The sequence below is a fragment of the Parasteatoda tepidariorum genome, chromosome 1, assembly GCF_982258835.1.
Source record: "Parasteatoda tepidariorum strain Cologne lab strain chromosome 1, Ptep-v5.0, whole genome shotgun sequence".
NCBI lineage: Eukaryota > Metazoa > Arthropoda > Arachnida > Araneae > Theridiidae > Parasteatoda > Parasteatoda tepidariorum.
Window position 1 is genome coordinate 57,159,799 of NC_141755.1, and position 18,099 is coordinate 57,177,897.

The window sequence follows — 18,099 nt, forward strand, 5'->3', positions numbered from 1 at the left end:
ATATATATTGATTAAAAATAAGAATTTGAAAGTTTTTCTTTAGCTTGATTGGTAACAATAGCTTACTGCCAAACAATAGGACGTCATTTTACAATGTATTGGATTACCTGGTCAAATAGACTTCTCAGGAAATTTTTTTTAATTTGTTATTATTTCTGCAACATCTTGTTTCGTTGAAAAAATTATAAGGTGAGTGTTTGTATTTATATGTTTGAAGTGGAATTAATTGCATGTAATAGTTTTATTTTTCTCACTGTGAAAATAAGAATTCAAAATATAGTTATTGAAGTTACGTTTTATTTTTTTTAAGCATCATAGCATAATAAAGTACTGAGATAAGGGTGTGTGTATTCACTGGATCATCAAACGATGAAAAACCAGTGAAGGAGCAAGTTTTCCGTTACTGGGTTCTTTTCCAAGTTAATGACAATAAAAGATACACTTTAATTTTCTTGTACCTTTAGTGATGTTCCTCATCAAAAGTATGTTAAAAATACGAAAAACAACTTCTAACCAGTGAGGGAACAGGCATGTTCCTTTACTGGGCATAGATTTCCCAGTGAATGAACAGTGTGTGTTAATATGTTGACACTTTAATTTTCAATTCATGATTACAAAAAAAGTTAACATTTTCCAAGTATTTATATGTTATAATTTCAAGAATAGGCCTGTTTTTAAATATTTGTATGGCTTATAAAATCATAAAGAGCATTAAAAATAACCTAAATTAAATGTTCCTTTACTGGGTGTTCATTCACTGGTAAGAGCTGTTCCTTTACTTGGTCTTCTTACTACTTGTTATTTGAACCTCCAAAACTTTAAAACAATATTATGTAAGTTCTCTACAATTTTTTTACGTAATTTGCAATTAGTAACAAATATGTTGACACTGTCATTTAACTAAAATTACGAATTTTGACATTAATATGATTTTTTAAAAGGTAAGCGAAGCTTAAGTGCTCCTTCACTGGTTAGTTTACCCTGTGTGTCTTTAAGAACATTACTTTGAGGAGGTAAATCGTAAGAAAAACATATTATTTTATCTAATTACTACTGGCTGAATTGCCGTTCCTCGCGTGCGTTGAAAAAAAAAAGAAAATAATTTATAAATCATTAAAAACTCTGAAGAATTTATACAGTTAAACTGAAAGACATATACTAATACAATTATTAAAGCCAAAATAATTTTTAAAAATATTATATTAATTTCTATAGTACTTACTCCTTTTAAAGGGCCATTAAGTCCTCTTTCCATAGTAATATTAAAATTGTACAGTAATATTAAAATTGTAATTGTTGCTGTCTTAATATGTATCAAATACACCAAAATAATGCATTGTACAATGTTAGTATATTTTAACCTTTTAAAACTCACCAATTACCATAGTATCAGCAGTGCCTATTATTAAAATTAATTAAGCATTATTAAAAAGCATTGTCTAAATGGTTAGGCGATTTTTTACTTTTCTCCTAAACGAATTAGAATTATTTTTCCTTTGATTTTGCTTTTATTTTTTTGTTTAAGTTGGCAGCTATTACCAAATTAATTAAACATCATTGGCATCAATATTTGTAAAGCCATTTTTTTTAACGTTTTTCCTTAATTGCTTTGCACCATTTCTCCATAAATTTTGCTTTTTAGTACATAGCTTTTTTTTAATTTCAATCAGAATATTTTACAGAAATTAATCCAGTATCATTGGTGTTATTAATAGTATGGTTATATTTTACGATTCTTTTAAATAAATTAGTACCATTTTTCCAATAATTTTTGTTCTCAGAACATAACTTTTTTTTAAAAAATTTCGAATATCATTGACTTTAAACAGTATAGTTTCATAAAAACATCTTTAACATTCTTAACTATCAATAAAATAAACACGTGGTTTCAGATCGTTAATTGAATGTGTTTGACATAACGAATTAAAAATAATTAAATGTTAAAGAACGTGCAATAAATATCTTTTTAAATGAGTGTTGTAAGCTACTAAACACCATTGATGTTATCCTTAAAATATGTTAATAAAAACAGATTCGTCTGCAGTTTAATTTTATAGTTTAATTAGTTTAATATTTAATTTCAGTTTACTTAATTTTGTAACTAGTTTTGAAGGTTTTAAACAGATTAAATGAATTTCGTATGATAATGGAAAAAAAAACTCCCACTTTCTTCTCAATAAACAGGCATTTTTCCAGTAAATTTTGCTTTTTCAACCTGGTGTGAGAAAAAAATGTTTAAAATATCCCATTTTTATTGAAAATTAATAATGTGTGAGTAAATAAAAAAAAGCGTTGCTTTTATTTCTTGGGCACCTACATCCATGGGGAAATCTATTATACAGTTAATCTCATTCATTTATATTTTCCACGTCTTAATATTTACAATATTGCCATTAACTATTTTTTGCGAAATGGTCTTAAAACATTTTCCGTTCAGAAAACATTAAAAAAAATCAGTCTTAAATCATATAGTAAAATATGTGAAATTTAAAGACCTTGCGAAATAATTTAATACTGCAGAGTTAAATAAGACTAAAATTAGGTAAGTCAACACATTTTTCAAACATTTTCCTTAGAGCCTTTTACAATAAATCATGGCAATAAAACATCCAATCTACCTATAAGTATTTGAACACTCATGCGTATCAGTTTAGGTGCAAATGTGACTTGGGGTGTTTCTCTTAGTATTGTTTGAAACTTTGGTCCAAATGTATGGTAAGCTAAACATTGATGTCACTGACATACCTTGGATGGCAGACTTAATATTTAGTGGGAATTTTACGTGTTGAATCCATGGCACCTCCAAGACGACAACACTGGCTGTCAAGTAAGACCTCACACCTGAATCTTATCCAAGACTTTTTGGACGAGAAGGGGATTATCAAATTAAGGGTTCAAACAACAGTCATATCTACTCTATGATAGAAAAAACAAAACAAAATTTTGTCATATTGAATAGTTGATAGAGTCATAATAAATAGTTGGTTGGTAACAACTTCATAAAAGACAGTCACAGTTAGATAATGCTTCCCACAAATATGAAAGTTTGTGATACTTTGATTCACTCGTCCTAGAGCAGACAATTAATGTCCTTCATTGATATTGAACGCATGCTACACCTCTTAATTGGCAATCCAGCTGGTTTTGGAAGTCCTCAGTTAGACTCAGCTATAGGGTGAGATATAGGGTTCCTGAGTCTATTCGGTTTATCATAGTGTCACCATACCAAACCATGGTGGATCTCACAAGATGTCAGCTAGCGTTTTCATCCTGTAAATCATACAGTAAAAATATGAAACCAGTAACCTATAAAACAGCGACAAAGTCGAAGCACACTGTCTGCAAAAATAGTGCAATATTAAGGAACGTTTATCTTACCGTGAATTTTAAGCAAAGAAAATTTAATCAAGGAAAATGCCGCTGACAAATATTAGACTTTTAATGATATTCGTGGTTGTCCTGATTTATTGTCTATGGTTATTAGATAAAGGGTGTAAATGTGAACTTGTCAAATTGTTTATGCATACTAATAAAACATTGCTTAGGTTAATATTATTTACCCATACCATAATTCATGAATGCATACTAATAAAATAATTATTAGTATGCATTCATGACATACATACTAATAAAATAATTATTAGTATGCATTCATGGATGAAAATCAATTTAAACGACATAATTTATAATAGATTGAGTTTATTCCGCATTTTTGCAGAAAAAGTATCCGCATCATTTGCAGTAAGTTGTATCAGTGGAAAGTACGATTCTCGGATTGAATGATATTCATGAAAATATTTTGAGACAAAATGCATTTTAAGCGGTTAAAATAAAAACTTCATCTATGATAAAATTATTTAATTAAACTAAATCATTAATATTAAATTAAATCACGATTTATGCCTGCATAAAATTGGGGATATATAATGTGGATACATTTAAGGCAACGAAGAATAGGAATAATTTTAGTGATATAACTGTAATTTAAATAAATAAACCACACAGCGAAAAAAAATTCCGGATTAAATTGCGGTAAAAAGTATCGGCGCTCAATAATATTTATTTCATTACAGCGATACAGTAATTTTACATTAAATATTATTGTAAAAATTACGGTTTATCAAACTTTTCTCCGTAAAATTTTACAGAAAAAATGGATCTTAAGGTAAAAAATACCGACATCCTGGTGCCTGTACTTTTTACAGTAAAGTATTCAGGAAATTTTTACACTACAGAAATCACTAAAAAACAGTCAATGTCCAAGTACTGAGATTGAAAACAGAAAAAAGTGAACTTGATAAAGCGCATTAGAAAAAAAAGGTTCACTTATTTATGATAAATCTCTTGGGAATTGAACAGCGATTTCTTTATCAAAAGCCAATAGATTGATTTAAAATTGAAGCAGTTAGCAAGTTCCTAATCTTTTTTTAAAGTAAAGATATATCTATCAGACATATCGGGTTAAAGTATTTCACGATATTTGTTTTATGTCATTTGGTTTTTATGATCTAGATTGTAGAATTTGGCCGAATTTTTTCTTTTATAGATAGTCGCCCTAAAGTTGCGTTTGCGTGCTTTTTGTTATGAAACTCATGAATTTGAAAACATTTATACTACTTTTTGTGTACTGCTTTGCCGATGCTTTGCAATGTCCACCTCGTGAAAACATTACTCCCTGTATGTGTCTTGAACAAAATAATAATCTTCACATGCACTGTTCAATTATATTGTCGGTGACTCAGTTGCAATTCGCTGTTCAAGGCATGCGAGGTCACAAATTCACAACTTTCAATATTGACAAATCTAATTTCGAATATATCCCATCAACCATATTTGAAGATATTTCCATTGAGAAACTAACCATATCAAAATCGAACTTTTCACGAATTGCCAACCTTCTTGAACCTCAGTTCAAGGGTCTGGAAAATTCTTTAAAAACTTTAATATTTATTGAAACATTCAGTGAAAAAGAACCTTTGCCTTATCTTGCTTTGGAGCATTTATCAAAACTTCAGACACTGGAATTCCGTAAAAGCTATGTTGGAACTGTGCACAATTTGTGGTTTAAAGAAGGACCATCATCTCTAAGAGATGTCCGATTTGTTGAATCGCATCTGCAAAATGTCGGATATACAGCTTTCCAGTCTTTAAAGAATTTGAGAATCATCGACTTGTCAGACAACCAGATTGATTACGTGGCGAGAGCTTCGTTTCCTGATCCAGCTTCGCATTTGGAAGAAATAAATTTGCAGTTAAGTAACCTTTTAATGATTGATTTTATGGCTTAGATTACTGGAATTACTATAAAATATTTTTGCTTGCAGGGGCCAATTATTAAACTGATTTTACTGAAAAAGAAAGGGGTATTTAAGAGATTTTCAAAGTAAATAAGAAATAGAAAAGGCTCTTCAAAACATGAGAATTTACAGCAATATTTTTGTAACGAAAACAGTTGACTAAAAATACTTTTAATCTTTATTTTGCTGAGTTCTAATCTAGGTGTCTTTAAATTTATTTACATAGTTTATCTCATGTTATTAGATACTAATTAAAGAAAGAAAGAATTTCTTACTCGAGCAAACTTACGAGATCAGACGCACGAAAACACTCTTTCTGAACAAACATACATTTTTTTCAATATTGTTTTTGTTCAAAATAGTATAATATCATGAAAATTGCATTGTATATAAAATGCCTGCATGACTTACAGTTTCGAAAATTTTTCCTCGATTACTCAATAAAATAATAAATAATTATTACAAGTTATTTTTTTACATGGAGTTATCTTTGGATAAATTAGTTTTAATATTGTGAACACAAATGTTATGATTTATTGTATAAGTTTCCAAGATATGCTAAAATACGCAAAAATTGACTAGCAATAAGAAATTCAAACTTTCGACCGCTTTTTTGACGAAGCTATTGAAGCCATATTTCAAGATAGTGGAAAAATGTCAAATTTTGATTAATGAAAATCGAAATCAGTTGGAAAAAGTATGTTTTTATGCCAGATTTTATAACTTACTATTTGTACTATTTTATTTTATTACTATTCGCACTATTTTATTAGCATATGTCAGATAAACCATTTGTATTATTGAAACTGACATGTAGCATGTGGAAATCTGTAGTAGCCTATACGGTATAATGTGCGCACACAGTTCGTTTGTAGTTGCACCTTCATTAAGACTCCCCGCTATAGAACGTACAGTTGCTCTTCCGTTGGACTGAACTCTGGCAAGTCTCCTTTCAGCTCGATCATTCAGTAGTCCGTGACGATCACAAGTCTGACGTTGTGACTCGGTTTTCTGCTTGGTAGTACACTCTCTGTACCCATTAATAATTACTGCTCTCGAATAATTCATAAGAGCAGCCATTTTGCTGATTGTAGTACGCTTCGAGTGCCTACAATCATCGCGTGTTCAAACTTAGTTAAATCACGTTCTTTTTTTTTTTTTTTTTTTTTTAAATCTTTGTGTGTAACACAGTGCAATTCATGGTTCACTTGCGTTTGTATTCCTTTTTTGTTGATATCTCGCCCTCTAGCGGCATAGCTGGGACGCGATAGCTCATTTTGCATAAAACTGTCAGATGGTCATTAGAATGGTATGTAAGTGATTTCATTAGAATTGTATGTATTGTCACAGGAGAAATGCTTTAACATGTTTAGAGGAAGACACTTTCAAAGATATGCCAAAGTTGAGTCGGGTAAACCTTGAACTGAACGAAATTTCTACTCTTGATGAAAAAGTCTGGAGCTCTGTTTGGAGTCATCTCCAATATTTACAGATTGATTGTAAGTTTGTATTTTTTTATTTTTCCTTTAATTCATATGTAATTCATATTTTTTTTTAAGACAAGGCGCAATCGAGTCATCAGTAATGACAAAATCAACTCACTAGAGTATTTTAGTATAATGCTGTTTCATGAAGTGTTCTGTTAAGTAATTTACAAAATTTTAAACGAAGTGTAAAAAATTAAATCAGATCATAATGTTTTCTAAAATAACCTTATTATTTAAAGAGAGAGGGTACTTGAAAAAAATTCCATTATTTCTTTTGCTTCCTACTATACTTATTTAAATTTAATATTGTTTAATAATTTTCTTTCTTTAATTAAAAAATCTTTTGTTGTAAGCAAATTTGTATATTATAGATAATGCAAGCGATTTTAGAAAATTTAATTTTCCTTCTAGCACATGCTTAGAGGCCTTTAATTCTTATGCATGATGTTATTTCATAATATTCATTTAATTTTCTTTGATGTTTAATGGTATGATAATCAATCAATTTATCTTTTAACTCTTGATTCTACACTGAGAAAAAAGTATGGTTAAAACTAAGAGAATATGGTAAATTTTACCTTTTTTCTGGCTCGATTGGAACACCAAAATGATCGGTAATTTCTACTGAAGCGCTTTTTGTAATTATTGTTGTGAAAAATAATTTATATCATATTCATGATATATAACATTATGATACATTACACATGATACATAACATATTATATAACATTATGTATTATCTTCTATTATATATAATTCTCTTACGTAGCTCCCAAATTTTGGCTGTATTTCTTTTCCGCCGGTGGCAACGTTTGCTTTGTTTTGTTTACGTTTTGAAAACACCAAAGCATTCTGCCTTTTAATGATGTGTTTCTGATCTAATATATATAATTCTCTTACGTGGCTTCCAAATTTTGGCTGAAGTACTTTGTAAAAAAGGCTGTGTACTTTGTACACAGGAAAAAACATTCGAGACTGTAATTAATTTGCATACTTTAAGCAGAAATTAGAGAAAATACAAAAACAATTTGACTAGCGTATTATCTTAAGTTTCATCCTTTCACTTATTAATATTGCTATTTATCCTGTAAGTCTTTTAATTTTAACACTTAAATAAGTGCTCAGTTTCACTTCGAGATTGAGCATTTATTATTGTTTCTCCTTGCTGTATCAACCAATAGTTAGAGTTTTATAGAGATATTTCGCTAATATGTTATGCACTTTAAAAATGATCTAATTGGAGAACTTTGTAAAATAGATTTGCTTTAACACATAATTTCAGATAATCCCATGGTTTGTGATAGTAAAATCAAGTGGATTTTTGCTGATAAACAGAAGCTAAAGGATATGCTGGAAGCTACCTGCTATAAACCTTTCAATTTAATGGAAAGAGATTTGCATTCCTTGGAAATTGATGAAATAAAATAGTCATTTTAGAACTGAAAAGCGCCATGCTTTATTTAATTTTTTTTCAAAAACAGTTTGTAAATATGAAGTTTAAAAAAATTTTCTAAATGAAGAAATTTGTTAAAAAATAGCATATTAGATTTGCCATCATATAATTTTTTTTCTTCAAAATGGTAGCAAAACTGAGAAAATTTAAGTTACTGGAATCGCTCAAAAAATGTTTAATTTAAAGGAAGTATGTTTAGTTGTATTCTACCTACCTCTTTATCTTTTTCTTCAAGCACTCAGTTCTTTGGTCAAGCAACGCATCTCAACCTTTTTTGCTAAGCCTCATTATAGCTAAGGTTTTCTTTTATGTAACCTCCCATTTTTTCCGTTTCCCTTTAGGTGATTCTGAGATAGTAGCAGTAGCATTTGTTTTTAGTATGTTGCCCAATTATTTCTATGTACGGTTTACAATTTCGTTATAAATCGATATGATATCAGTGTTTGTTAAAAGGCATTTATTTGATATAATTTGGGTCAAGAATATTATTTGAATTATTATTTAACATTTATTTCGAAAGCTTTCTAGTTTTTCAATTTCTGCTCTTAAGAAGCTACAACATTGTTAACTGTTCAGAAAAATGGAACATATAGATTTGTATATGTTTATTAATATTTTTGATTTTTTACCAAAAATTTTCTTTTGTTAAAAAATTACAACCTTTACAATCTTCTGTAATGTTTGAGAGGAAAATAAATTTGCAGAGTTTGCAGAATCCCGAAGATATTTTAGTTTCTACGTTCGAATTTCATTTAATCGTAGCAGATCTGTATATGAATAAATTTAAATTCTTCCTTTTGCATAAATTATAATTTTTTTCTTTGCATTGGAAACTACGAAACGTTTTCTTTATGTATTATTCGTATTATGATAACTACTATTTTATAAAAAAATCCGGTATTTAAAGTTCGAATCTTATTGAAAATAGAGTACAAATACAGTGAGCAGAAAAAAAAATGAAACACTTCTAAGAAAATTTGATCTAATGATCGTATTTTCGCGTAATAATTTTTGTGTGCGGAATTATGCTTAGATAAACGAATTTTATAATTGATGGGAAAATTTAGAAAGATCTCGAGACATGACGAAATTTGCGAAGAGTAAAATTAATATTGAAGGGTCGAAACTTTTCAAGCGCTCTTCTGATCAAACTATTAAGACCATAATTTCCAGATTACAACTATCCTCTATATTTTTGTGGGCAAAAATCATAATTCATCGAAAAAATGTGTTTTTTAAGAGAAAGTAGGTTTTATGTCTGACTTCATAACTTAAAATATCGTGTACACTAACTAATTGGTCCACTTAAAATCATTCCTTCAAACAATTAAGATTGAGTCGCGATGAGTGAAAATCCGATTATTAGATCAAAAGTTATTCAGGGTGTTTCGTTTATTTCTGTGCACTATGCATAAAAATAATAGTTTTACTTAATTAGGAAAATAGAAAAATTTACTTCTTTTACAGAATCTTCTACAAAAATATTTCAAGATGTGCATATTGTTAACTTGATCTTAAATAATATCAAATTTATTCATGAATATAAAAAAAAAAACAAGTCATCATTACGTTTTGTGATTAGTATCAAAAACTTTTCTATTTATTCGTGATTATTGAGCGTCTATTTATTCGTTCAAAATCTACTTAGAAAGAAACGAACAATGAAAATTCACAAATTTTTTATCGTTATTGAGGAATCCATTTCATGGCAAATGATTCGAGGGAACATTTTGTCAAATTGTAGAAATTACTATCGTTACTGGCTTAACTATACAATATAGGTTTAATGCAACTTTATGTAACATAATTGATAAAAATACAGCATAAAATGACAGCAAAATGAATATTCAGTAATCGTTATGAAGTAAACCTGAAAATAAACTTTGGAAAGTAATCTGACTAATATATGTACCATTCCGTTCTATATAGCAAACGACTTCAAAAACCGATAAAAAAATGCTTATGAAGTCACAGTAGGTGTTAATATGATATACAAGAAATGGAGTAGTTTCGTCAAATATTTCGTGAGTTTGTGTTTCGGCAAAAATTATATTATTTTATTTTCAAAAATAATGAAATATATCTCAGTAAGTGCGAAATCATCAGAAACTAAAATTTCATTAAACAAATAAAAATAAATAATTTTATTGGAAATGGTGAAGATTATGAGTATTTACAAACTTTAAGAGGGAACTTTTAAAAGAAATAATGAATGACAATCATGCTTGCCAATCAGTCTCTATATAAAGGTAAACCGTCAACATATGTTGGTTTCCTTCTCCTATACTTTCGGGCATAATGTCCATATTTCACATACGAAGGGACACGTACTGGGGAATCACCATGCTTTGATGGAGCTCGGTCTTTTCCATAATCATATTCATAACCACCGTCAATGCTTTTAGAATCATCAGCTAATGCAATTAATATTAGGCATCCAAGTATCATCTAAAAATTAAAAAGAAATTTTGTAAATCTAATACGCAATAACAACTTCAAAATTAGTAAATAAATAAATAAATATGCATATATTACATCAATTAAGTAAGCATAATTGGCTTAATTAAGCTCCATTGGCACCGATTTTTTTATATTTCTCCTAGACAAATTAGCACCACTTTCCCACTAATTTTTGCTTTTGAATACATAAATATTTGTTCTTGTATTCCATTTCCGTTGGTTTTAAATAAGTAATTTTTTAGAAACACGTTTGAAGGAATTAATATAAAAAATAAAATCTTGGGGTTTCAGACAAAGCGAATATTTAAAAAATATTAGGCAGCAGCTGTCTCCATAGCAACGCTTACAATGACGACGTATGCCTACTTTTTACTATTACTCTTGAACACAGTTGAAAAGTGTGATGACGTCCAAATAAGGTGCGCACGCCATCAAACCCAAAACAACACCCATTTTGCCAATGGGTAAAATATCAATATTTAATTCAAGTACTAAAAAGTAACTTTTTTCACCCTTCCAAAAAAAAAAAAAAAATAGAATAAATAAATAACAATAATAATCCTTAACTACTTCTCAAAATCATCACGACTTACTCCCCCTTTTTTAAAGCCAAAATTGAAACATTTTTCTAAGTAAAGTCTTTAAAAGAATTTTTCGCAAATATTGATCTTAATATATATTTTTTGAGACCTTGTCGTAAAAGATGAAGTCACACATTTACGTGCTTTAGAAGTGGTAAATTGATACGGTAGTGAGCTCAAAATAAAAATACTAATAAATTACAATGAAATTCAAGTAATGAGTTACAAAAGAACAGAAAATATTTAAGTAATTTTGTATGCCGTAGGAAACACAGAAAAATAGAAAAATGAATACTAGAAACGCCTTCACTTTTCTTCCGGCAATGAAAGAGGTTTCGAAGCTTTCTGTTCCCCAGTTCAGTTTGGGAATGAAAGTAAGAACACAATCGTACTGTTTACCACACATTCAGGGAGGTATATAAAACTGAAAAGTAAATTGTAACCGAAATGCAAATTTTACCAAAATCACTACCAAAGAGCTTCGGCAAAAATTACAGATTTGTTTGGTGTTCCCATAGAGTCAGAAACACGATAAATGTTACCATATTCTGGTAGTTTTCACCATACCTTTTTCTCAGTGTAGATTTGATAACAAATAATAGCAACACGATTCTTTATAGGTGGGATCCGCAGTTTTATGTTTGTTCTCAAAAATATTTTTGATAAAAAAAAATTTACACTGAAAATATGTGAAAATAGAAAGTAAAAAAGAAAACAAAAAAGTTAAATTTAATTGTTCTTCATGCTATTGACACGAAGAATTCAAAGAAAATTTGCTTTAAATTTAGAAACAAATGAACAGTAATTAAAGTTCATAGTAATTTCATAACGCCATTTTGAAAGATAAAAAGAGTAAAAAATAGATATTACAAGCATTTCAGTAGCTTCACAGGTGATTAAACGCTAAAAACGCAACGGAATTCATGAGAAACAGAAGCAATGTCAAGGTCTTGAAAGTCTAGTTTGACCTCAATGAATGGAAAAGAACGGTGACAAGAAATATTTGAGATGTTGAAAGAGCAACCCAGAGATGGTCAAATTGATTTGGATTAATTTTGGGAACGAAAAAATAACGCCTGCATTCATATTATATAAGGGCCATTAAAGGTCATTAGAGAAAAATATGTAATGCCATTAGCGATAAATAAAATAATGCCATTAGAAAACTATTCTTCATAAACCTTTCAATTCAAACCAAAGTTTTTTACAATTACCTTTGGTGATGAAATATTTCACGAAATGGTATGTCTATTAGATTAAGAATTTATGAAAAAATAAATAGTTTTAAAATAAAATTTATTCGTCAGACGTAATTGGTAAATAGTAAATTGTTACCGGCTTAATTTATTTTGATTGAAAAATAAAAGACATTCCTAAATTAATTTGTGCATGAAAAGTATGATATCAGTGGAATGTTGAATAATACATCTTTGCTGAAACCTAATACGGAATTTTCAATTTCACTACTATTAAATAATACAGTAAAAAATTTATGAATAATTTTTTTAGCACTTGCATACGCAGTATTTTCTTTTAACACAGTATTAAGAAATTATAATTTAATATGACTAAACAAAAATTCTTAGTTTAAACATGGGAGTATTCTACTTAATGAGAAGCATGATTTTATTTTTATAGTTTCAAATGTTATTGTTAAAATATAATTTAAGGGGATTTCAAGGAAATTAAATTTGCTAATTTGTTGCTGGAGTAATAAATATTTATTATTCATTATCTGCAAAGTTATAAGATGCGAAGGTTTAACATGATTAGATGGTATGCGAATAAATGTGTAAAGGAAATAAATTGTTTTAATAAAGGTGTCATTAAATGTTATATAAAGGGGATAAGAGTATTCAAAAAACGCTATTTTTAATTTTTACTATTAAAATTTCCATTCTAAAATTATTATAAAATAATTGGCAACAATCTGTTCATCCAATTAATCGTAAAAGTTACGTTAAAGTTTACGGTAGAGAGCATATTTTACCTTTACCGTTTTGAAACCGTTTACAATTTAGCATTGCTTGTTCAAAATTGTATAAAAGAAATTTAACTGTGCATTGGAGATTTGTTTAGCAACTTTATAGTGCTGCCATCTATGCGTGAATGAGCCTATCGTATTCTAATTGGGAAATCAGAGAAGGAGAAGTGCAGGACATTGGAAGCTTTTCGTGTGAAGGGAATGGAGACAATATTATAGTGTCAACTCTGGGACTTGAACCCACGTACTCTCGGTCATTAGATTGATATACTAGCTCTATCGACTATAATATGTAACATCTGCAAGGAACTAGGCGGCTTCATGAGGTGGGTCAAGTTGGTGCAGTAAAATTTTGGTTGCTTAACCGCATTATGTGAAAATAGTTAATAAACGGTTTTTCTCACAATTTACAGTTTAAATACCATTTTATTTATGGTTATTTGTCTGTTTTGTTTGAATATGGCAATATAACATTTAAATAAATTGTTACCTAACCGTTTTTTCCGAGAAATTTCGAACAGTGCAGAAAAAAGTGCTTTTGAAGTTTGTCCGACATGGTCATATAGCAAGCCAAATTTAATTTTATCTTATTCAGCCATTATGAAAAATTTATTTTAATATTGTTTATAAGGCATTTTTTTAAAAATATTTTCCGAGCTATATGAAAAATGAAATTGATGATGGTAATACTAAGCAATTAGAGTGCTTTACGACTGTTTTAAAACTAATCAACAATTAATTAGATGTATATAAGACATTATAATTTGAAGAGCACAGCGTATTATTCGATATAAAATTGTAAACCTGCTATAAATTTAGGGTTAACAATTAGAATGTTACCTATGTTAGATTTCACTATTTATTATTCCTATATGCTACCACTATTTTCTTATAATCGTCAACGAATTCTAATTTTTATAAATTAATTTTATCCCTTTCTAGCAATTTTTACTCTAAATCAATTTATCTCTGCTTATTTATTCGAATTCAAAATAATATGAGTATAATAATATAAATGTAAGTTCAAAATAATCCACATTATAAACATAATTAAATAAATAGCATAAAAACAATAACATAAATTCAGAACGTTTTTGTAAAAGAAACGTGTTTTGAAATGAGGAAAACCTGTTGACATTATAAGAAATTTCTACACAGCATTTTATCTCTTACTGTATTATTAACAAATAAATAAATATATAAAAATATTGTAATTCTTGCTATAGTTTGAAAAACAACATTTTGTCTTTTCAATGTTAACAAATGTAGGCCAACCGTATAATTTTAATCAAACTTCATGAATGTATAATTTTGAATTGATGTTTGTTTATATAAGTGCTTTGAAATATTTTTATTCAAAGAAAAATATGAGTTGAAATATTCTTTAAAAATGTGCAAAATCTATCAATCAAATTCTGCGGAAATTAAGAATGAGAATAAATACCGAGTAAGAAGAAATTTAAATCTTATTCTCATCAAATTGAATCTTTATTAATTTCTTTCACGAAATATTCTTTTCTTTCATTAGGGGTATAAGAATAAAAGATGCCATTAATTATTTTGCATATTAGGTTTCAATAAATTAAAAAGAATTAGCAGTAAAAAAAATTAATTATTTCTTTTATTTTCGAAAGTTTTGCAGACTTAAAATGAAGCAATAACGTAATTCGTCCGAAAATCAATCGAATTTTGAATATTCGTACAGCGTTAGTAAAATTATATCACATAAAAAAGAAACAAAATAAATTTTTCCATGTTAATTTCATTATTATTGATGCTCATTTTTTTGTAATAATGCTATTAAGTATATATTATATATAAGCATAGTATATTATATACATAAGTATATAAGTATAAGTACAGTATTATGCATAAATATATAAGTATAGTATATATAAGTATATATTGTTATTAAGTATATTACGTATGTTATTAAGTATATAAAAAATAATGTTATTAAGTATATTTGATACTAAGGTATATACATTCTAAGCTAAAGTTTTATAAATAGAATCAGCATAATTGAGTGTAAATGAACACAAGTAAGCTTAAATTACGCAAAATTACAAGTTCTTTTAAAATTTACATCAGTAGGAAAATTTTTTGCTGTTATTGTTAAATTTAAATAAAATGAGCTCATATTAAGACTCATATGAGAGATATTCCTCGGCAATAGTTTGAAAATGAAAGGATATTATTTTTAGCATGTTTCTAACTTAAAATATTTAATTGCTAAAATGTTTTCTTTATCTTAACAATAGAAACCAAAAGTCTTGAAAACAAAACAAACTAAGGCTAGTTATGGCAATGTTTTTAAAGGGAAATTGCGAATCATCACGAAATTTTTTAATGAAGCAATCTCATAGCAATGTAATTGTTAAACAGCAAACTTATAGTTTTTAAAAGTTAGGTACTAATTTTAAGACTGAAAATATTTATTTGTGCGAAAATTTTCTTCAGACTAAATTTGTTTTTTAATACAACAAATTCACGTTAAAGAACTAATTAGTTAATAAATTATTTAATACAAGTAGTTTGAAAGACTTAGATGGTAACTTTAACGCTTTTTCGAAGTGAGATATTTAATTTTAGATTTTGAATAAAATAATCTTTTACAAATGTATGTTAATTATTTTTTAAATAACAAAATATATTGCAGCAATAGTTTGAAAATGTTAAATATCAGTTAACGCGCAAATTTTAACGAATTCTTAACGATTTATAATTGTTTTTACAAAGAGATATACTTGTTTTTTAATGATAGAGCACAAAAGCTTTTAAAAGCGTAGAATGAAATTATTGCAAATATCTTTGAATAAAAATGGTGCTGTATCTTAGATTTGAAATAAAACAACCTCATATCAAGGGACTTATTGGATAATAAGTTTATTTTACAGCAATACTTTGTGTGAGTTGACACTGACTTAGCATGTTTTAAACAGAATACATTTATTTGTAGAAATTTTCTGTTTCATTAGAGTATACAGAAAATTTCATTTCCGTCAATTCATTTCATTTTGTCAAATATTAATTTCCTTCTCTGAAATTTTCATTTTGAGTGCATTAGGCATCGATAGCCTAGAAAAAGCTTAAAAAGCAATTATGGATTACCAACAAATTGAAGAAAAATGGTGTCTTATTTTTTAATTTTATTCGAACAAGCCCATAACAAGGCTCAGAATAGATAATAAATTATTTTAAACCAACGCTTATCTGTGCGAAAAACGTTTATCTGTACGAAAAACGTTTATCTGAGCCGATATTCTCCATATTTAAACTTAGAGGAGAAAATCTACAAAAAAGATTTAGAATTTAATTATTGCAAACGATTTTGTAAAAAATACTGTTTTACTTTTAGATTTTGAATAAAAAAGAACGTATGAGTGCAATTGTTATGTAGCAAACTATTATTTTACAGCAATAGTTTGTAAGAGTTAGATACTAATTCTAACATATTCTAGAAGAATTATAGCAGAGCATTAGAATACACTAAAAAGAAAAAATTCCTAAAAAATTAGAATTCAAAAATGCAAACAATTTTAAATGAAAATTATGTTTTAAAAAGCTATCAAGATAACTCCAATTTCAAATTCATGAAATTATAATTGCAGTTTATCATTCATGTTTTTTTAGACTAATTGAAATTTCTTGTTATATTTACTCTTTACAAAAAAATTTAATTTTTTTTAAGGCAAGAATACTTTGTTTTATGAACTTACCACAATTTTCAGACATTCCATCTTCGCTTATAATTCCGTTCTAAAGATAGAGAAAACGATTTCTGGAGAGAACTTTCTCGCCTGCAAGGATTTTTAATTTAACAGAGACTCAGGTGTGTTCTTCCTATAAAAGACGGAAACGGGCGTTGCTCCTATCAAACATACAGAAAAGCGTAATAATTCGAAGTCAGATCAACAGGAATGCTGCTTTAATCCGAGTTACCTTGAAAGTGAGCGGAACATAACACCAAGGTTAGCAGAGCGGGGTGTATCGACGTCATAAGTTCAGGTTTTCGGTAATTTACAAGCCGGTGTCTCCAGTGTTTGTTTTGAATTTTCTTTCCATCATCGATGACGTTAAGAATTATGCATGGAGGAAGGTTGGGTGGGAGTTCCTTAAATAATTCATATGGGTGATTATACTGTATTCTTTTCAGGTTTGCTCATACATCCCTATAATATTAAGTAATGATTACAAAAATTTAGTATTTCGTTATATTGTTGTTAGTGAAAATTAATGAATTTATTTCCACTTCAGTCGGAACAAATTGCTACGTTTGAAATATCATGAAATATTTTAGAACTTGGAAACAATGTTTAGAAAAGCATTTACAATGATGTGTGCATTTATTGATTAAAATAATTTCAATAAAAAGTGCTGACTTACGTCATAAAACCTATTTAACTAATAAAAATATTTTTCTGATATAATAAAAAATTTATAACATGTCTTACGTCTTCAGTTTTTTAAAGAATGAATTTTACTTTGAAAACATTGGGCTTTTTTCTTCAAAGATTAAAAATTTTTTGCGCTTTTCATTTTTTTTAAAGTAGGCACAGCTATAAAATATTTAACAATAAATTAATATTCATTAAATTTTTATTATTTTTTAATATAATACCATTTTTGCTTAATTTTATCATCGTATCATTAATTCTTACAATAAAATCTGTCGATTCATTCTGGTAAAAATAATCATAATTATATAATAATCACATTTCTGGCATTGAAACCGAAAAAAAAAAGAAAAAAAGCGGTGTTTAAGTCATTCATTTGGTAATTTTTCCGATTGTATAGTAACGGTTTATCGAAAACTCTGACTTCAAAAATTCAGTTC

At 28.0% G+C, this 18,099-nt stretch overlaps 1 protein-coding gene and 1 long non-coding RNA gene across 2 annotated transcripts; one reads left to right on the forward strand and one right to left on the reverse strand.

Annotated features, from left to right (window-relative positions):
- The first annotated feature begins 4,401 nt into the window (after positions 1-4,401).
- Positions 4,402-8,230, forward strand: LOC107454485 (uncharacterized). The gene is made up of 3 exons (XM_087164997.1): positions 4,402-5,251; positions 6,648-6,796; positions 8,067-8,230. The coding sequence occupies exons 1-3, from the start codon at positions 4,584-4,586 to the stop codon at positions 8,210-8,212; spliced, it is 963 nt and encodes a 320-aa protein (XP_087021123.1). The 5' UTR covers positions 4,402-4,583; the 3' UTR covers positions 8,213-8,230.
- Positions 8,231-10,352: 2,122 nt separating this feature from the next.
- Positions 10,353-17,217, reverse strand: LOC147816462 (uncharacterized). The gene is made up of 2 exons (XR_015434230.1): positions 16,982-17,217; positions 10,353-10,685 (listed from the first exon to the last, which is right to left on the reverse strand). It is a non-coding gene; the product is annotated as an uncharacterized LOC147816462 (long non-coding RNA).
- Positions 17,218-18,099: the final 882 nt, after the last annotated feature.